The sequence below is a fragment of the Ochotona princeps genome, chromosome 27, assembly GCF_030435755.1.
Source record: "Ochotona princeps isolate mOchPri1 chromosome 27, mOchPri1.hap1, whole genome shotgun sequence".
Lineage (NCBI taxonomy): Eukaryota > Metazoa > Chordata > Mammalia > Lagomorpha > Ochotonidae > Ochotona > Ochotona princeps.
Genome location: NC_080858.1, coordinates 26,356,506 through 26,378,492, shown reverse-complemented (window position 1 = coordinate 26,378,492; position 21,987 = coordinate 26,356,506). Strand labels below are relative to the sequence as shown.

Genomic DNA, 21,987 nt, shown 5'->3' with positions numbered 1-21,987 from the left:
CTCCCTGCTTGTGGCCTGGGAAAGCAGTCGGGATGGCCTGAAGCCTTGGGACCCTGTACCTGTGTGGGAGACCTGGAAGAGGTTCCTGGCTCCTGGCTTCGGATCGGCGCAGCACCACCTGTTGCAGTCACTTGGGGAGTGAATCATCGGACGGAAGATCTTCCTCTCTGTCTCTCCTCCTCTCTCTATATCTGACTTTGCAATAAATAAAAAATAAATAAATCATTAAAAAATTAAAGATTTATTTTATTTTTATTTGAAATGTGGAGTTACAAAGAGGTGGAGAAACAAACAAAAAAATCTTCCCACATGCTGGGTCACTCCCCAAATGGCCATGAAGGCAGGAGCTGAGTTGAGCTGAAGCCAGGAGCTAGGAGCCTGGTCTTCCAGGTCTACCACGTGGATGCAGGGACCCAAGCCATCCTCTACTGCTCTCTCGGGCTATAAACAGGGAGCTGGATTGCAAGTGTGTGCAGCCAGAACTGAAACTGGCGCCCACATGGAGTGCTGGTGCCAGGGGCGAAGCTTAGCCCTCAATGCCACAGTACGGCCCCTAACCTTGTCATCTTTAGCATGTCACTCAACCTGCTACAGGTTCTCGCTAATGCTGACTCCTTTAGCTTCTTCCCACCACCTCCTTCCCACCGAAAGTCAGCACAAACTCTTGGTGGCATCCACGACCCTGCAGGAGTTTCTCAGCTGCTAAAGTTTTCAATGCATGTTCCCATGTTGTCCTAAAGCTAGACATGCTCTGCTTGCTCTCAGCACCACAGTATGAATTTCTCCCACAAAGACTGAGTTTCCAGCCAGATGGCTTTGGTTTAATGGAGGAAGCAATGCACCCTGGGAGTTTCCTGTGTTTGATACATAAAGACTAATCTTGAGCAGAAAGACAGTGTATTTGCTAGACACACTGTTACAACAGGGTTAGGAGAACTGGCAAAACTACCTGCAGTGAACACCGCAGCTTCTGTCCAGGCAGAACTGCTGCATCTGGATTCTGACTGCCTGCTAAGCCACTGGACACACAGCCGTAGGCAAACTACCTTACCGGGTTAATCAGTGGTCGGTCTCCACTCCTAAACAGTGTCATGAGCGCTAACTAACATGGAACACACAAACCCCAAACCACAGGACTGGCAAACATGAAGGTCTCAGTGAGCAATTATCTGTAATTGTTATCCCCAGTGCAAAAGAGTTAGGGCTCAGGATAGGCAAGATTTGAAGCAGAGTCCATCCGATCACTACAAACACAGCCAAGATGCCAGGAACTAATTTTATTTTTCCTGTAGCAAATGCAATCTGTCTTCCTGACCATACCCCTTGACACAGCAACAACAACAACAAAAATAGAATTTGGAGACTAATAAAAGAAACAATGTATCCGGACATGGCCCACTTAGAAGTTCTAGAACAGCAGTCTGAAAACCAAGCAGGGCCAGGAGTAGGTCACAGAGAGGAGGCGCCGAAGGAAGGCAGGTGGCAGCTCAAGATGGGCCAGGGGAAGCAGCAGGGCTCATCTGCCAGAGAGCCTGAGGGACAGGCTGGCCGGGCTTCCGACGCCCACGGGTTAGACAAACCGTCCTGGCTCTCCACTCCTTCCATCTTCATGAGCAAAATCGCCACATCTGGGAAGTTCATCTTATGTGTAACTGACACAGCAATATGTATAACGATAAAAACAGGAATAGATATATTTGTCCACTTTGTCTTTTTAGTAAAAGATCTATTTCCATGTTATAGCAAAATCAAGGACGTTATATTAAATATATGGTGATTGCAATAAAGACAATAATGTGAAATCTGGAGCAAGGGCAGGAAAGCAGACCCAAACTTCGAGAGTCATTAGGGAAGAGGTAGCAAGCAAAGCAGAAAGTAATTCCAAAAAGCATTTCTCTGACTATCAGGTGCTAAGGTGTCTAAGGTGTTTGTGAGGCATGGGCATCAGGCAGTTGATATGCTGCCTAGGGTACCTCCTGTCCACACCGGGTCCCGGCGGCCAGGCTTTAGTTCAGCTCAGAGTCCAGCGTCCTGCTGATACATGTCCTGGAAGGCAGCAGATGGCTCAAGTAGCAAACGGAGACCCAGGCTCCTGGCTGCGGCCTGGCCCAGCCTAGGCTGCCGCAGGTATTCGGGGAGGTGAACTAGCGGGCGGAGGGTCCCTGTCATGAAGCACTCTTCAGGAATACATTCAGGAAACACATTCTCAACAAGGCAGCAACTTCCTCGCAAACACATTTCCCAAGGAACAGCACTCACCACCATATTCCTTAATTTTAAACAAGCAATATTAATATTCTCCTAGAAAATAAGATTTTATGAAATCTAAAAGATTAAGCTTTGCAATGCCAAAGGTCGGGACCCAGCTAGAGCACCGTCGGGGCCCGTGCGAGCAGGCAGTGTGGAGTTGAGGGTGCAAGGCTGGGTTCATGCGCCTAGGAAGCCAGTGGGAGATGGCCCACTGCTGGGGTCCGTGCAGTGGGTGTGAATAATACAAAGGTGTGAAGAGAACAGCTCCCCTGCTTGGCATGGCCCGGGGGAGCTTCCAGCTCTTTGGCAGGGCCTGACAGATTTCTCTCTGACCACCTTGACACAGTTTCAGCCCTTTTCACATGGACACTCAACCACCCCACTAAGAATTTCGTAATCTATTGAGGCATTGTTTGCCCCTGTGAGATGACTTTTGCAACCAACATGAACTTGAGCGTTAATGTTACTGATAATGCCTTGGTGAGTGGGCCTTTAACTGCACACAGGAGTACGATTAAGCCCATGCTGTTTCCAGACACCTTATTGTGTGCCTACCCATTGCCATAAAATCTGCCCCAGACATTCAGCATGCTTTCTGGGAAATGGCTTGATAAGAATTTTACAAACTAATGGAAATGATGGGAGTATGGGTTAAAACTGCCATGACAAAATATAGCTACTGGGACCCTAAAAGCTATCATGTTACTATGACCCTAAAGGCTACCCTGCTAAGGCAAAAAATATAGTTACTATGACCTTAAGGGTTAGCCTGTCCTTGCAACTCTTTAGAACACAGAAAATATAGTTGCTTTAGCTGTTTTTATAATTTTTTAGCTAGAGGAAATATAGGGTGATTTCATTAACATCATAAAGATATACTTTTGATTATTGTTTGCTCACTTATGAAGTTGTAGAGCCTGCAGTTGTAGAGGAATGTAATGTTTAAAACTTTTTGTCTTAGATCTTCATGTTTTTTCTCTCTTGATGTATTTCTCCCATTTAGTGATAGATAAGTTGAATAAGAATTGTAGCAAGAGTGTATTACTGCATAAGATGTGTTGTCTACTGAGAAATTCTTGGCTGCAACGTTGAAATGGATAATGCCTTGTCTAATAGTGAAACAATTTGTAGAATTGTCTTTGGAAACACTCACTCATCCATTGTAGAGTTGAAACTTAAATAGAGTAACTTAGCTCATTGCTAACTGCAATTCTTTCCATCGTTATAACCCTTGCTTTACTTGTTTGGTTAACAAATTGTGTGAGCTTACAGACCTAATGCCAACTAATGTCAATAACCCCAATCCCCATAAACCAAGGCCCCAGACCTTTTAACTCATACGTAATTCAAGGTAGGGGTCTGGTTGACACAGATGGCGCCTAGGTTATAGCCCAGACCTGAGGAGAGCAGATGAAGACTGGCAAGCCAAGATAAGCAAGGAATGTGGAATCCTTCCTCAATCATTTCTCAAGAAGTTGTAAATTGTGCCCCCCTTAAGCTATGTCAATATGCCCCTAAAAGAAAACTTTGTACTGCTTCTGTATAAATAAAGCGGACAGCTTTCTCGCGGGGTCCACAATCATCTTGGAATTGTAGTGGTCCGTCTCTCTTTTTCTTTCTACGCCTATCTCACGCACCCTTCTCGAGCTCCGAACTGAGCTGGAGCTGGTCTCCGGCAGCCCACGTGCCTAGGCTCCTCCACCCACGTGGGAGACCTAGATGAAGCTCTGGGCTCCTGGCTGCAGCCTGGCCCAGCCACAGTTGCTGTGGCCACTTGGGAGAATAAACCAAGTAGATGGAAAGGTCTCTCCCCCAACTCGACTGTTCAAATAAATACATCTTAAAAAAAAAAAAAAAACCAGCATGGAACAGAGAGGGCAGGCAGAGAGAGGGAGTGGGGGTGAGGAATTCCATCCTGGATTAAGGAGACTGAATATTGTTGTGATACTCCAATGGGTACTTCCAGAAGCTACTTTGATATTCAGCTAAAGAGAAAAACCATGGAGAGACAGGTCCATCTGAGACCCTCCACAGGAACACAGTCACTCAAGCCAGGAATGAGGGTCACATTCAGGGGGCATGGGCACAGCCTTGAGCGATGAGATGCTTTAGAAAGCCATAAACAATTCCTCAGGAACAGAGCAGGGGAGGGTATCAGAAGCAAGGATATGGAACCTCTCTTGGGAGCAGAGTTAGTGACACATGTCAGAGGACAGAGGGCAGCTGGTAGGATCGAACCTGTGGTCTGACAAAGAGGTGGCTGTTTGGCTCTCAGGTTGGCCCAGGGCCACGGGAGTGGCAGCCGAATGTGAGATGGGCAGTGCAGCCTTCCCATGTGGGGGGTGCTGGCCAGCAGGTGGTGGGATGACTCCCAGAACTCTGGGTTGTCATTTTTAATTAATCTTCACAGAGATGATGAATCTGCCCTGCACGATGACAAGCATCTGCCGCCAAGCGTACTCCAGTGCTCTCTGGTTCGAGAGCAGTCAGAGCGTTCATCGCTTCATCCTGGAAAGCACAAGGCCACGCCTGTGCCGTGCTGTCTTTGATTTGGAATGCTGGGACATCAGCCGTTGAATTGGTGGTGCTATCATCGTGTCTTCCTCATAATTCCTTGTGCAACATAACTCCTACGTGCTGAAGTGAAATTCAGACTCATTTCCCACTAAGAGGATATAAACGTAAATCTGTGTGTCGTGCCAAACTCAGCAGGAAGTGCTAAGTGATTTTAGTAAAACTGATTTATCCACATGCAGGCTGCTGTAACAACTGCCAGTCTGGAAATGGTTTTAAACACAGCGACCTGGTCCTGCCTGACGGAAGCAGGCTTCTGTTGCTCTTCCTAGGTTCAAGTGGCGCATAGCACCTGGCACAGCAGAGAGAGAAACCACAGCACTCAGGCCCTCAGCTCCCTGAGGTCACACAGTGTCACAAGTCACACAAACACCAAAGCTTTGTCCGAGCCGAGCCGAATATGTACCTTCTTTCCTAACAGATTCTGGTGCGGCACAGATAATAAATCAAAACGTTATTTAGCTACTTTTAAAACGGAAGATGACAACATAAATTACTTACCCTTCCTTGCCACTAGAGCCAGGAACTCCAAGCTAAGAGCTCAGAGCCCTCCTTTGTCGTGCTGGTCCGTGCAGCTGAGAGAGACAGTGGTGCCAGTCGCTCCCCTTGGGCCTGGTGCTGCAGTGTGCCAGCCGCTCCCCTTGGGCCCGGTGCTGCAGTGTGCCAGCTGCTCCCCTTGGGCCCAGTGCTGCGGTGTGCCGGGCGAAACTGCCCCACCACGACTGCCAGGGTGAGTGCTGGTGCGGTGCGTCTGATCCAGCTTTCTGCCCATGCGTCTGAGAAGACAGTGGCACTGGCACAGCTGCTTGGTTCCCGCACCGGCAGGCAAGACCCAGATGGAGCTCTCGGCTCCTGGCTGCAGCAGTCTGTAGCCTGGTGTTGTGACCACTTGGAGAGTGAAGCAGTGGTGGAAGATACTCTCTCCTTCTCCCTCTCTTCCTTCCTCTTCCAACCTTGTCACTCTGTCTTTAAAATGACTAACTGCATCTTGAAAAACCAACGTTGTTGGAGCTGAAGAAGTTCCCCTCGGCTGCCATCCCTCCACCCAGGCCAGTCCTCACACCCTAAGAAGACCACAGTGGCAGACGAGGGGGAGCAGGAGTCTGACATGACTGCTTACGGAAGGGATGCAACGGGCAACCATTCTCGACATCTTAGAATCCACTTCAGGAGAATCACAGGGAAACTCTCTGGTTTCAACCCAACAGATCAGTGGTGCTTCTCCCAACGCCTCATGTATGCTAGCACGACTCCAAGAGTCTTGGAACAAAATAAAAGGTAAGTTTTTTTTTTTTTTTTTTTTTTTGGTGCAAAATAAATCCAAATGTACTGAGTGCCCCTTGAATAGCCTGTGTGTCGGCTTTGCTGTGTCTGCCTGCAGGCTCCTGGCTACCTGTGTCTGCAGGCTCCTGGCTGCCTGTGTCTGCCTGCAGGCTCCTGGCTGCTATATCTGGCGGCTCCTGGCTGCCTGTGTCTGTCTGCAGGCTCCTGGCTAGCTGTGTCTGTCTGCAGGCTCCTGGCTAGCTGTGTCTGTCTGCAGGCTCCTGGCTGGCTGTGTCTGCAGGCTCCTGGCTGCTATATCTGGCGGCTCTTGGCTGGCTGTGTCTGTCTGCAGGCTCCTGGCTGCCTGTGTCTGCAGGTAGTTCTCTGCCAACCATGTGGACTTCTCCTGGACTACTCTTCATTTGGTAAATTCTTGCTTCCCATCTTCCTTTGCCAAACCCCACTGGCTACAACTGAGCCATTCTAGGCTCTACTTCCAAAAGAGGAAGGGTGTCCATCCACCCTCATCCACAAAACAGGCACAGTCAGGTCAATGTCACAGGGACCCTTCCTGATTCCAGTTAGAATCTGAGGGGAAAGATTCAGGCAAAACAGAACAGGTTCTCAGTTTCTGGGATGACATGGATGGGCACAGACACGGAATGAAGCTGGTCAGCAATCCTGCATCCATGACATGCTGTATCTTCTGGAAAAGCACAACGAACCCCTTATTTAAGCAAATGACACCACAGTCCCCAGTAGACGCTGGATTTGTCTGCAGCTTATGTAAAACAGTCTGCACACACTGAGCATGCGTCAGAGCCGGGAGTCCTTCTGGAGGACTCTCAGCCTGGACATCACAGTCTGAGCTGCTCCTTGGTCACCACAGTTCTCCCTCTCACTGGCTTGGACAGGAAACCCAAAAGCCTTGACAACTTCGGATGATGTTACTGGTGTTCTGGTTTTTATTCGGGTTGGCTGGGGAGGAGGGGGCGGACACAGAACAGAGCAGCGGCTTGTATCCTGTCCTTTTCCTAGTGAGCAGGGCTCGGGGTGGAGGCAGGTGCCCGGAGAGAGCGCTGTTCTCTCAGCTGACTCCCAGCTTTAGTGCCTCAAGTCCTCACGTGCATCTCACATCCATTTAAGAAACGCCCAAAGGTTCAGGCCATTAAGCTGAATTGGAGCAGATAGAATAGACCTATGGACAACATTTAAAAGGAAGTGAGTAGAATGCATAAAAGAATACAGGCCAGCCTGTGTTGACCCTGTCTCGGCCCTCTGAGCAGCTGGGAATTTTCTGGGTAAGTGTCAGAGCAGGCAGAGCCCTGCAAATAGCAGGTGACTCCAAGTCCAACCCATTCACATGGGTCACAACTTCCCAGCCCAGAGCCTGCTGTGGGCTACAATGCAGGATACCACGGCTGTAGATATGCAGCCACCTGGACCTCAACCAAGAGCATGGAGAGGCATGCCACAGGCAGTGCTGCGGCTCAAAGCTTCAAGCCTAAGCTAAGCATGGTCCCTTTGCTTCCCTTCGTGACTTTGATAACAGCGAGAGTTTTCCCCAACACACAGATGTTTCTCCCAGTTACCACGTTACACTGTAACAGTACCAGCATGGGCGCCCCTAGGCCGGAGGGGCTCCACCACAGCAGGCTCCTGTGTTCTGCAGGCACTGTCCCCACTCACTTCAGTTTTGCAGACATTAGAAGATGGAACACTGTCTAATTCCTCTTATTATTCATGCAGTATCCACCTCTTTCATACGGTCCTCCTGATGTGTCCCTTCTCTCCTGAGTTCATTCACTTAACTCATTTACTGACAACAACCAGGGATGACATCCAAAGTTGTGGGACGGGGGCGGCCGAAGAGCTGACTCAGCGGACAGTTTTCCCAGCTGCGGACCCCACAGCAGCCACCAGCCGAGCAGCTCACTAACTCCGAACTCCTCACCTCCCTGCTGCACCTGAAACATGCCTCTCCCCTGACCAGCACGTGTCTGAGGAAGAATTACATCTGATGTGAAATGTGTGCACGGTGAGTAGCCACAGGTACTCCCTCAGCTCGACATCTCGGCCTGAGCTGCTCCTTGGTCACCAACAGCTCTCCCTCTCACTGGCTTGGACAGGTACAACATTCTTTAACATTCTTCTTGTCTATGGATGGGCTTTTCCTCCACAGAAATGAGGACACTACATGCAAGCTGGGAGGGATATTACATACCTCACAGGCACCAAAAAAGCAAGGTACCAGGATATCCTTAACTGCCCCTGAGGGACACAGAAGCAGCCCTCGTGGTCCCAGTCATGTAACCTGCCTCCTTGTCTGCTTCGACAACAGATGTCCATAACGTGCTTCCTGAAGGAGTTCCAGAAACGTGCTTGATCTCAGAGCCTGTCTCTGTCGTAGTGATGGCTGCATGCTCAGAACACAAGGCTTCTCTAAGTCGGCAAGGTAACAGCAACATCAGCACATTTCCGGCTCTGTCTGAGACCTGGTTCCTAAAACCATTTCGCGGAAGCTCATGACACATCAGCTGCATTCCATAGTTTGCTTCTGCAGTATTCATGGCAACCCAACGGTAAGCTCACACCGAAGGGAATGGGCTGAGCTGGCTGAGGGCCACGGGCCAGAGCCTGTGCTACTTCTACAGTACCGTGCCACCTCCCAGGTACAGCCAGGCTCAAGGCAGCCAGCACCGTGGTGGCACTCCCCCAAGCCGATGCCCTGGGGAACAAGGACATGGATAGGAAGAGTGAAGCTCACAGCCTTTCCCAAAGACCAAAGGGGGAACGCTCACTCTCCCACATATTTTCCAGAAATGCACTCTAAGGGCCATGTCCAGGGGCTCTGCCACCTGGGTCCAAGTTTCCCCCAGACGTGCTCTGAGACATAGGGGTGAGCCACCTGAAGGAACAGCACAGCCCTCCTCTGGAGTGGACTAAGCCAGCGTGGATGCTGGCAGGGGACCAACCTCATGATCGAGGGCCACAGCAGCTGAACTGGCAACGGTGTGAATGAGCTGCAGAATTTTACACTTGCAGAGCCAACGCCAAGGATCGCAAAACTGAGTGGTGTTCAAAGAGAGGTGTGTACTACGGCTGCTCCCCTGTCTCTCTCCCACCCTCCCTCTTTTTCTCCCAGCCAGGCCCCCCAGGCCAAGCCTCCAGAAACCCACCACTCCGCAACATTTAGCTTTTCTTCCCAGGACCCCTTCCACAGCAAGCAGCTCTGCCCCTGGTCAGTCATTGTGCTATTATTGTGAGTGAATTATACCAGCAAACCAATGTTTAACTTAATTAAGAGTGAGCCAGCACATCGCTGAAAGCACCACCACTCCAGCAGCAGCTTTAGTAAACACAGCTTTGTCCTGGCACCAGGGATGCCACCCAGCTACAACCTGAGTCCTTGGGGTGGCACTAAAACCCACAGCTTAGCTTTCCCTCCACCCAGCTCCAGAGCCCTGCCCCACCTTCTATCCACCATTGTTTTGTTATGAGCCTTTGCAAATAGTATCTCTCCTTTTAAATTTACTACAATTAAAATCATTAGCTTTGTACTTCAGCAGTGCTGTCAATTTAGTTCTCAATAAAAACTATACTTAAAACTTACTAAAGACCACCTGATTTGCTTCCTTTTTCTCAAAATTTAATACCTTTGAAAACAAAGAAATAAATACATAAGCCCTCCTTCTCATAAGCAAGCTCCCAGTGTGTCCAAGAGTCCCCATTCTTTTTGTTGCTGTTTGATTTGTCAGAGGAGAGGGAGAGAGAAAGAGAGAAAATTACATTCTACCTGCAGGTTCACTTCCCAAATGTTCTCAGGGCTGTTCCAGACCAAAGCCAGGGGCCAAGAACTCCATCCAGGTTGAGCACAGGTCCCTAAGCACTGCTCTTACAGGAGCATTAGCAGGAAGCTGGACAGTCACAGAGCAGCCAGGACTCACAGCAGTGCTCCCTCATGGGCTGTCATGTCACCAGATCACCCTGCTGTCCAACGCTGGCCCCCAAATCCTGGTTCTTGACAGTGCAGACTTGCCCCTGGACTCCTTTTCCGTCAGTGATGACTAGAATGGACAGGGATCTGAAACTGTTGCTGATGGCACTTAAAACAGCAAATTCAGCCCTCCATCCAAAAACAGCCAGATACACCAGGTGGATGAAAACTCATCCAGAAATTTGTCCATCCAAGGGTAACTGAGCCTTCCAGAGAACAATGTGTTGGCCCCTGCACCTGTGCCCACAGCTACTAGAACTGCTCATCAGCCTTCTTCACCAGCAATGCAGACAGACAAAGCAAAGTACTTGTTCTTTAAAACACGGGCCAGCCATGTGCCTGGGCTTCGCTGAGCGTCAGACTTGGGCCAACAAACTTCCACCCACCGCACACTCAGCCTGTCTATTCTTGCCCGCATTGGCTGCCCGCTCTGTTCCCAGAGACCACGTGTCTTAGAGTCTTTCTAAGGTGCCCATTTCAGGCTGCTGCTCCCGCCCCCTGCCCGGGGTCTGACCGCTCACCATGGGCCCCCTAACCCGACCAGATGACCTCTCCCTGCGATTTCTTACACAGCTCAGGAAGGGGCCAAGAGAGACCGAGTCCATTCTGCTGTCCTCAAACCCACTGCCCACCCGGATGCGAACTTTGCAAACCACTGACTCACTCTTGTTTTATGTTGCTATTTCTCTCTGTAAATTCCTTGGCATGTAAATAATTCAGTATGGCAAAAATTCTATGGGAAAGCCTTTACCTCAAGGAAAAAATGCAACTTTTCTTTGTGATGAGCACAACAGAACAATCACTTCTTCCTACGTTGCCCTAAACAGTAAACACGAGTGGTCGGGAAGCTCCTACCAGTGAGGCAAAGGTCTGACTCCCTCGATGCTCGCCACAGGATCCTGCAATGTCTGTAATACGTGGATGGGTTCAGACACTTACACTGCCTCGGAAGCTCAAGCGAAAAAGGCTGGGGGACTGGAACTGTGGGTCACAGCTTATACTGCCACCTGCAGCACCAGCACACATGGGTGCCAGTTCAAGTATCAGATACTCCACTCCGATGCAGCTCACTGCAAATGGCTGGGAAATCAGTAGAAGATGGCCCAAGTCCTTGGGACCCTGACTCCACATGGGAGACCTGGAAGAAGCTCCTGGCTCCTGGACTCTAGCTTTGGACTGGTCCAGCTCTAATCTGCTGCAGCCATTTGGGGAGTGAACTAGCAGACGAAGATTTCTCTCTCTGTCTCATTCTCATTCTCTCCTTTCTCTATAACTCTTTCAAATATATAAACAAAGCTTTAAAAGCAAAAAACGACAAAGGGGGTGTCAGGCACATCTCAAAGCACTCGGTGTTTATCACAGCAGTCGCTATGTGGATTTCTTCAAACAGCCTCAACACCACGGCAGCTGAATTTCAGCACTGAGGTTAGACTTCACAGGGGGCACAGGTCCTCTGCGTGAGCACAGGCTGGACTCAGGGCAGCGCAGGCGCTGCAAACGTGCCCTCTGCTGCCCTCCAGTGGCTCTTGCCGGCACATTCCCGGTTCCTCCCTGGAGTGTGAGCCCAGCTTTGCTCCTCAGGCTTTATCTGCAAATGAGCTCATCTTTTGCGAGGTCACAAAGAGAGCCTCAAAACGTGTTTAAAATGCCCACAAACCACACATCCAGCCCAGTCCCATGTGACCTTGGCCGGACCCTGGAGCGTGCCTCTCCCTGTCGCTGCTAAGGACAGAGCTGCCCAGCACCTTACTGCCCAGGACTCCGCAGGTAGCGGGGTCAGACAAGCCATTCAGAGGCATCCTCAGTCCACCATGCACAAGACCAGAGCTGCGAGTCTGCACGAGCCTCTGACACTGGGCAGACAGCATCCCCTAAGGCAAGGCCACACACAGGGCAAGGTCACAAGGTCAGACGGCATGGCAAGGTCACGGGCTGACCATGATGACCACACAACCCACACTGGAAGGAGTCTGCTGCTTTGCCCTTTTCCTGTGAGTACCTCCCCTTTTCTGCCCAAAGAAACCACCTTCAGGGAACGCTGCCAGTGGCTGCTTGCACCACACAAAGATAAAACCCCTGGCAGTGGCCGGAGGGAAGGGGGTCTTGTCACAGCTGGCAGTGGCTGGGTGGGCGGCCGCTTGCCACCCCTCACAGCGGCGGAGGAGGGGAGCTTGTCACAGCATGACAAGGCAGGGACACTGGTCTCACACTAAGGCTCTTCTGTCTTTTGCTTTTAACAACACAAAGACTGATTTCTCACTTCATGCCTATTCCAAGTGGTCACAGCCCCTTGCCCCTGGGACACGGGGTGATGGAACAGCTTCTGCTGGTGATCCTGCTGAGCCCACTGAGGGAGAGCGCAGGACGGGACATCCGTCACCTCCCTGCACGCCTCGTGCTGGACCAGCCTGAAGCAGCAGAGGGGACAGCAGCCTCTCCTGGTGCGTGCGTGCTCAGGAATGCCAACTGCATTTCCTGTGCATGTTGTCACCGTCAGGATCCAGGTAGCTCCATTCGGGACAGGGCCCTGGGACAACAGGTGCTACCGCCTAGGTCACTGGCTGGTCTGTGTTGTTGGCTTGTAATTGGTCACCTGATGGGCTCTGCAGTATTGCCCGTCCTAATCCATCAAGGAGCCAAGCCATCCTGGCAGCTGGACCTGTAACGCCTGCAGGTTTAGCCCAGGCAGGACACGGGGTGCGCCACCTACTGGCCTCTCCCAGCTACAGCTGGGTCAGAGGCTTTGCCTGGGCTACATATCTTCTTCTCTTCATTTTAATGTTTAGTTAGTTTTTCACAGATATAGTGAGGTTTGTAGATGCAATTCTGAGAACATTATGATATTCCTTTCTTCCCTCACCCAGAGCATTGGCTGCTCCGATGATTAAACACATTAATGTGAGGCTGGCACTGCCTCATGGGACGCCATCGCCTCGTGTCAACACCAGGTCACCAGGGCTGCTACACTGCCCACTCAGGTTCTTGCCAATGTAACTTGCAAGGCAGCAGAAGATGGCCCAAGGGTTTGTGCCCCGCATCCACGTGGGAGGCCTAACAGCAGCTCCTGGTTTGGGCCTGGCTGGCCCAGCTCCGGCGGCCATTACAAGCATTTGGGGAATGGACCTTTCTCTCCTCCTGCCCTTTCTCTGAAACTCTCCCTTTCAAAAAGAAAGAATCAGTACATCTTAGAAAAATGCATTACTGTGATTCAGATTTTTGCAAAGACCCAGCTAAACCAAAGTGGACAGAAGCCAATCCAAGTGCCTGACACAAGAACACAGGGATGTGGGCAGGTTGTGGGTGGCTTTGGGGCAAAGCCAGAGCCCCAGGCTGGACAGAAACATAGCCAGCATCATGAACAGAAGGTCCCCATGTCTGCAGAGAGCACAGACCTGCACCCATGCCTCCACGTTCCCTGGAGAACCCTGGCAACACACACCCTGTCTCAGCATCCTCCAGGCTGGCATGTCAGCATCGAGGGGCTCCCCTGGTCAAACGACAGGGCATGGAGATTGGCAGTGCAATTGTTACATACAGGGACTTGGAGGTCACATCTGCAAAATAAACCATCTGTCACCAGGATGAAAAAAGAGGCGCCGTCACCTCTCAGAAAAGATGCTTTCCCAAGAAAACGAGGCGTCTTGAGGAAAAATCCAACTGTTCATACGAAGCTGTGGGACTGGGACAGAGTGGTGGCACAGTGAGTTAAGCCCCTGCTTGCTGCACCGTCATCCCGTCAGTGTGCTGGTTCACGCCCCAGATGGTCTATCTCCAACTTACCTCCCTTCCAATGGCCTGGAAAAGGCAGCAGAAGACAGCCCAAGAACAGGGAGATCACAGAGATTCCTCATGACAAGCGGAAGTGTTCAGTCAAGATCATTTCAATTCTGTATTAAGTGACCCACAGTGCAAGGGCGTTATCGTTGCACTTAATGTACAGCTTTCAAATCAGCTTCTTGCCTCAGAATAAGCACTTTTCCACAACACAAACCACACTCACAGCATAAAAACAAACGGGTCAGAGGTCAGCTTCCGAGAAGACACAGTTTGCAGGTTATACAACTTAGTTCAAGATTTTTTAAAAATGTGGTAATCTCACAGCCCTGCTGGCACTGGACAATTCCCACCACCGCTGTTCCTGAGGACAGATGCTCGGGCACGCAGCCTACAAGGGAGCACCCGGGGGACAGTCCTCCGGAGAGACCAGCCTTGTGCTTGGTTATCAAGTGAAACAACTGGAGAGGCTAAAGGAAACCCAGCCTCCTTGGAGGCCGATGGACTGGAATCACAACCCTAAACGCATGCCAAGTGGCCCACGTCTGGATGTTCTCTGCTGATCGGGGGTGGGAGGCAGCAGCAGCCACCGTGTGACACGCAGTCTAATTCTCGGATTCAGTCAAGCCTTGATGAGCAATGAGCTGCACCCTGCAAACCACCCTCAGGATGCTCCAACTCTAACACCGGCTATGCGAGCCCCTTGAGCCCCGTGAGCCCAGTGAGCCCCCAGACTCTCCTACTCTCCCACACCATGAGTTAGAAGCAGCCCTCCAGACACCCCACAGCAAAGTCCTGCAGAATAAGGAACACTAGCCGCACACTGCAGGACGCTGTCTGGTGCCGACAAACATCTCCACGTCTTGTCAGGAAACGTGTAGAGACTGGGGCCGAGCATCGCAACGGAGCTCGCGATGATCCCAGGAAGCACTCGGACCTTTCGGTCACCTACCCCATGTTTCCGTCCATCAGAAGAATCGTGTTGTAAATGTGGGAAAATATGAAGAGGAAGAGGATTGTGCTGAAGAACATCGTCATCCATGACCCATGGTCCTCTCGGAACATTTTTAACCGGAGCAGCTGACCTGAAACAGAGGCGAGATGAGAAATCAGTGGCTTCCTCTCGGGGACTCCGGCCGGCTCCGATGCCCTGGCGTGTTTGCGTAGCACTGCGTGAGGGGCCAAGGCGCGGCAGAATGTCTGTGAAGGACATCTGGAACCATCCATTCACCGCCTTCTGTCCTGGGACAGGCAGGCCTAGCACGAGGATCTCACACACACAGACTGTCCCGCCTGCAGAAAACAAGACAAAATAGAGCGCTGCTGTCCCCCATTATTTTTTTAATCTCTCAAACATGTATTTGGTTCACCCTTAAACTGCTTATGGCAATGGTTTAAAAGTGGCATAAACTGCACATCATTTAGTTTGGGTCCCATAGCCCCAAAGTTGCAAGATGACCAAGGTTGGACCAACCTCCCCTATGAGGTCTAACTGCTTAAGCTCCAGGAAAACTGGAAAGCAGGAAACCTAAGCCCTCCTCTGTTACCAGCCCCGAGCACCTCCCCTAAGCTGCACTCGTCTCTGGGCAGTGCAAGGGGCAGGCGGACGGGGACGGGGTGGCTACTGGACGCCAATGTTAACCCCTGTCTTATTTACAAACACAACTGCTAATAATCGGGTGGAAAAAATTATAGCAAAATGAACACTATGGTAAAAAGTCACTCAGGTTAGAGTGAATCCAGAGAAGTGTTTTGACATATGGCAAAGATGAGAAACGGGATGACAGGTATCGCAGAAGACCAGGAAGTAGAAACAAGAGAAGCAAGCAGCGAATGCAGGTGCACTGGCACCTCCTCAGATACAATTTTTTTAAGATTTATTTATTTTTATTGGAAAGTCAGATATACACAGAGGAGGAGAGACAGAGAGGAAGATCCTCCATCCACTAATTCACTCCCCAAATGGTAAGAACCAGAGCTTAGCAGATCCAAAGCCAGGAGACAGAAGCCTCCTCTAGGTCTCCAACATGGATACAGGATCCCAAGGACTTGAGCCATTCTCCGCTAATCTCCCAGGCCACAAGCAGGGAGCTGGATGGGAAGTGGGGAGGCCGGGATTAGAACCGGCGCCCACATGGGATGCTATCGCTTGCAGCCAGAGGATTAGCCATTTGACCCAACATGCCAGGTCCTCTCTCTGTGCCCTTCAAAAAAATGATGAACAAGTATTTCTTTTTAAGAAACAAAATAGGGTCCAGCACGATAGCCTAGTAGCTAAATCCTCGCCTTGCAAGCACCAGGATCCATATGTGTGCCAGTTCTGATTCCACCTGCTTTACTTCCCATCCAGCTCCCGGCTTGTGCTCTGGAAAAGCAGTGGAGGATAGCTAAAACCTTGGGACCCTGCACCTGCATGGGAGACCCAAAAGAAGCTCCTGGCTCCTGGCTTCAGCTCAGCTCAGCTCTGGCTGTTATGGCCACTTGGAGAGTGAACCAACAGATGGATCATCTTTCTTTCTGTATCTTCTCTCTGTATATCTGCCTTTCCAATAATAAAATAAAATAAATATTATTAAAAAGTAAATAAATAAATGAAGTAAACCTTAAGTCTCACAATAGGTTTTATCACTACATATTCCCTTTTGATGATATTTCAAAATAAAGAAATGTTGAGGCTGTTAGCATAGGAAGAAGCAGTCTGAACACTGAGCCCTAGGCTCCTGGATCCGACCCTGCAACAACCTGGAGAGCCAACCAAACATGAGAGGTTCTCTGGGTTTCTCCCCCTTCCTCTCCCTCTGCGACACTGCCTGACAAATAAACTTCTTTTAAAATTCATGTCCCGTGGCTAAAGAGGCATCTGATGTGGGTCCTCTGCCTACAGCCAGGCACAGTGCCAAGTGGTGGGTGCCTGGTGCCAGTGACTCAGCTGGCAGCAAACCAGAAAAGGTTTGCGGTCAGTCCCGGTGGCAGTGGTGGCCCGGGAAGGTGACCTCAGCCCGGACTCAGGGCTCTCTGACTCCTTTCAGCCTCCAACCAGGCTCATCAGTTACTGAAGAGCTGCAAGGACTGACAGTGTATGATTTAAATGTGAATTCTTAAACACATGTATATGTCATCAAAAAACCCCACCTCACTAATGGATGTACTTTCAGAATCAAATAATGGTGCTTGTGATTTAAGCGTGTGTTGCAAAGAACGCAGTGTGGCTTCTGTACCCTGGCTAATGTCACAGAGAGCCAGTGACAGCAGTGTGACAGCGCCACTTAAGCTGTCATTGTCAAACCCGCCATTCTGCCCTCATTTCAGCAAAGCAACAGGATAACATGACTCGAAATTTACTTGAAGAGCCTAATAAAGGTACCGATGTATTAAGACAAACTTCCTGCAGATGAGGAAAGGAGTACCAAGGCACTGTCTGTCTACTTCCTTCTCCCGTCATTCCTTCCTCCCTGGCCCACCCTGTTCCTGAGCTACATCCGTGTGTGTGTGTGTGTGTGTGTGTGTGTGTGTGTGTGTCTGTGTGTGTGTGTGTGTGTGTCATTTTATCATAAAGACCAGGAATGGTATCACCCAACTGTTGAGTCAAATTGTGCCATAAAACTTCCCTCCTGGGCTGACCTGTAGCACAGGGGTCAAGCTGCCATTCAACAACAGCACCTCACATGGGCATCAGTTCAAGCCCCAGCAGCTCCACCTGTGACCCAGTACTGCTAAAGGCCTGGGAAATCAGTGAAGAACGGCCGACGTGAGTGAGCCTGTGCACCCATGTGGGAGACTCAGAAGAAGCTCCCTCTCCTGGCTTTGGCTTGCTCAGCCCTGGCCACTGCGGCCATCAGGGAGTAAACCAGGGAATGGGAGAGCTCTGTCCCTCTCACACTCTGTAGCTCTCTGACTCCCAAATAAATAAATGAATAAATATTTTTAAAAGTTGATATCTACTACTTGAGAGTTAGCTCAGCAAGTGACCCATCTAAGGCTAAAACAGCCAAAAAGAGATGCCCACAAGAAGTCCTCCCACATTGTCTCAGCAAACCAAGCAAGCTGGAGCTCCCTGAGGCAATCATAAGAGCCTGTAAGATGAACATGTGAGGCTTGCGATAACCCACTGCTGTCCCAACATAATTATAACTACTAACCCTTTCCTTCTTAAAATTGACTGGTTTGGGCAATAAATTATATACCATCTTTATCACAAATCACAAAATTCAGAACTTCAAAGAATCCATCCGTTTATTTAAAAGGCCGAGTTAAACAGAGAGAGGAAGAAACAAAGTCCCTCATCTGCTGATCTACCCCCAAATGGCCGCAACAGCCAAAGCCTGGCCAGGCAGAGGCCAGGAGCCATCTGGGCCACAACAGCCAAAGCTTGGCCAGGCAGAGGCCAGGAGCCATGTGGGCCACGACAGCCAAAGCCCGGCCAGGCAGAGGCCAGGAGCCATGTGGGCCACGACAGCCAAAGCCCGGCCAGGCAGAGGCCAGGAGCCATGTGGGCCACGACAACCAAAGCCCGGCCAGGCAGAGGCCAGGAGCCATCTGGGCCACGACAGCCAAAGCCGCGCCAGGCAGAGGCCAGGAGCCATGTGGGCCACGACAACCAAAGCCGTGCCGCTTGCCCTCTGGATTCCCATGGACAGACCCCAAGAGAGTCCAAGAGAGCGAATTGCTCCCTATCATGGGCGTTTATGGGGGCTTGAGAGTGGTTACGCAGCAATGCAATACCTCTCGGGTTCCAGGTGACAACAGGTGAGCGTCACGCGATGGGCAGAGAGGACCACGCAGATGGGGGAGGTGTGGCTTCCAAGTTCATGACCCTGAAGCAGCTGCCTAAGACTGGGCTGTTGTGTTCTGATCAGCAAAAGAATGGAGAGGAACACTGCCCCTTTACCTTGCTGATGCACTTCCAAATCCATGATTCTGGTTCCATTTTTCTCCCATGTTTCTCACAGGGGGGACTGTGAGGGAGCGGAGCCGAAACGTGTGTTTGTCAGTAAGAGAATGGTGGTGTGAACAGAGAGGGAGCTCCAAGGTTCATGGAAGATGCAGCAAGCATTCAGGCCTCTTGGGCGGCAGCACCTTCTCTGCACAGAATCACCCAGCTACTGGTGAAGGCCACGGGCTCAAGGGACACAATCTTGGAAGTCCAAATCGCAAGCAGAGTGGTGATGGACTGTGCCAGGCCCTGTGCTTGCTAGAACATACAAGAATCTGGTCTGGGAATACCTCAAAGTTTCTTTGGAGATCTCCCCAATCGAACTGCTGGACTCAGAACCCTAGCCAAGAAGACAGAGGACAGAGCAAGTCAATCAACCACCTCAGCCATATGTTGACAGCGAAATACTGGGCAAATGAAGAGTATCTGATGGACTGTGTCAATCAGTGGACGACCTCATCGAGTGAAACTGGCAGCGATTCATAACTGGAGAACTATTAAAATCATTTGAGCAAGGATCTCAGAGCATGCCCCACATCCGGGACTTGGGGTGGGTGAGAAACCGGGTGGGGCTTCTCCCTCAATATCCCCCTTTACCTCAGATACATGATGGAAACAATATGGACATAATACTATTACCCACTTCCCTATACCTCCTGAACCTTTTTTTTTTTACCGTAATTAACTATGTAAAGATTGTCAACAACAATACAATAAAAAAAAAAATCTAAAAAAAAAATCGCAAGCAGAGCTAGACCCAAGGGAATGGGCTAGGAGGGCAGCCACACACCTCCACGGGGAACATGGTGATGTGAGAGCACTCAGCCCCCTTAACATTACGGAACCCAGGAGGTAGGGAAAGAGCATTCACAGCCCAGGCAGCACCGGGACAGGTGGGAGAGGCTGGGAGGGAAAGCAACGCAAGGCTTCCTTTTTAGCACCCCCAGCACCCCTGAGACTTCACTAAAACCCGAGGGGCAGGAAAGGTGATTGGAAAACGCACAGACCGACACTCACTGCCACCCACCCTGGGCAGGAATCGAGAGCCAAGCCAATCACACTTCGAGGGACACTCTCCCTGAGTGGACACCAAACAGAACCAACACCACTATCCACAAAAGCTCTGTTCAAAGCCTACTGAAATCAAAGATGTTCAGCCTAGCAGTCACTCCGTACACCAAAAAGGAAATGCTCAATAAAAACTGAATTCTTTGGCCACTGCCTTCCTCCTCAAGTTTTCTTTTTGTCTTAAGTTCATTCCTAAAGAAATCATCAATAATCTGCTTCTAATAAACGTGCAGAAGATAACACAGGTTTAGCTTAACTATAAAGGAGTGGCAAAAACTTCAACTCAAATATCATTCAGGCTGAATGTATTTCATCACTTTGTTCCATTAGGCTGGCCAAATCCTTATTAATTCCTTCCAGCTTCCTCCCAACACACACACACACACACACACACACACACACACACACACACACACACACACAGAGGCAGAGAGAGAGTTACATCAGGAATCAGGCCACATCCTCACCCCTCGCACAGCACAGCGCGACCCACCTCCAAGCCAACCATCCCAACCCCAAATCAATTCTACTTCCACCGGCCCTATCCCATCACTTTCAGAATAACTCAAGGCAGGACTCGTGGACTTTTTTTTCCGGACACCTTCCACTTCAATCAACAGTCCTGTTACCTTATGGCCTCACAGCCACACACTGCTCACATAACCAACATTCTTGTCTTCAGTGGCACTGTGGCCACAACTTTCGAAAGTGCTGTTTCTCTGTGTTCTCCACCTCCACTCCACCTGCTGCTTTGCCAGGAGGTCTAACTATAACATGAACACAGTATCATCACCCCTTCATTTAAAACACTTCAACCTCCTCCCAAGACCACACAACCTGAGATTACTGTCAGGGTACACAGGGCATCCCTTGATATGCCCTCTTGAACCCCTGCCTTCCCTCTCTCTCCTCTACCAGGAATACATCCCTTCTTTCCTTACCACCCGACTAACTCCTACATTTTCTGTAAGCCACAGGATGCTGCTCAGGGGACATGGGTTAAGCCATGAGCTGGGACACCACAATTCTCCATCACAGCACTGATTTGAGCTCTTGGTTGATCTACTTCTGACCCAACCCCCAGTTAGTGCATCTGGGAAGGCCCAAGTGCCTGGACCGCCTGACTCCCACACGGAAGCCAGAAAGAAGTCCCTGCCTTCTGGGTCTAACCTGGCTCAGGCAATTGCAGAATGAGCCACAAGACCAAGGACATGTCTCTTTCTGTCCCTTCCTCTCTGTCACTTTGTCTTTCAAATAAATCAAATACACTTAAAAAAAGGTGGGGATTGCTAGTCAAAGATGACTCTAAGAAGTCTTCATCTTAAATATTTCATGGTCAGGAGCAATAACACAAGGTAGGACTGGGCTTCCTCGGGAGGGGGTAATGACCCCTTGTTGTATATCAAATGCACTGTTTTTAAGAAGTAGTCTGCTTCCGGGATTGTGCAAATGTTAGCTCAAAATCCAATAACTCAAAAGACGTGAGTTTAAAAGAGTAATACCCTTATACATTAAAAGTGTAAGTTTAATGTTTTCTCACTGGATCCATCTCTAAAACATGAAATCTACAGTAATATCCTGACAATATTCTTTAAAGGTCAAGACAAGAGGCACCATGTTAACTATAAGAACATCTGACAACAAATGCAAGCCAAATTTCCTTATGGCTAGAACAAGAGACAAAGATGAAATGAAACTGGATCACAGCTCTTGAAGATTAATTCAAGCTCACTTCCATTCAGAGTAAAATAAGTATGTGAAGCATTCATTACAGATTTGTGTTAATTTATAAAAAAAAACAGATTCTCCCCCATTAAGGCTCACTAACTGAGAAATACTAAACAGAATAAAAATAGCTAAAATAAGGGAATTATTTCATGACTGATACATCAACAGAGAAAATTATCTCACAAACACATCAGAATATCACTGGGGAGAAAGGTCACCTTAGCTTGACAAACATGGCTTCATTTGGTAGGTACAGGAAGATAATGCTTTCATTAATATTCAGATCAAACCTTGGTCCTCTGGGGCACAGAGAGAACCACAAGCACTGAGCAGATGCTCGCAGCCCTGAAGGGGACCCAGCTCTTCCTCACAAAATGTTTGTTATTCACAGAATGTGACA

General features: G+C 49.8%; 1 protein-coding gene across 3 annotated transcripts in view; it reads right to left on the bottom strand.

Annotated features, from left to right (window-relative positions):
* Window positions 1–21,987, bottom strand: part of TMEM117 (transmembrane protein 117) — a 269,877-nt gene that overhangs the window by 205,115 nt on the left and 42,775 nt on the right. For all 3 annotated transcript variants that reach the window (XM_058656042.1, XM_058656044.1, XM_058656043.1), the window contains exon 3: window positions 14,811–14,943. In XM_058656042.1, the coding sequence (XP_058512025.1) occupies window positions 14,811–14,943 (133 nt within the window). The remainder of the gene's footprint in view (window positions 1–14,810; window positions 14,944–21,987) is intronic.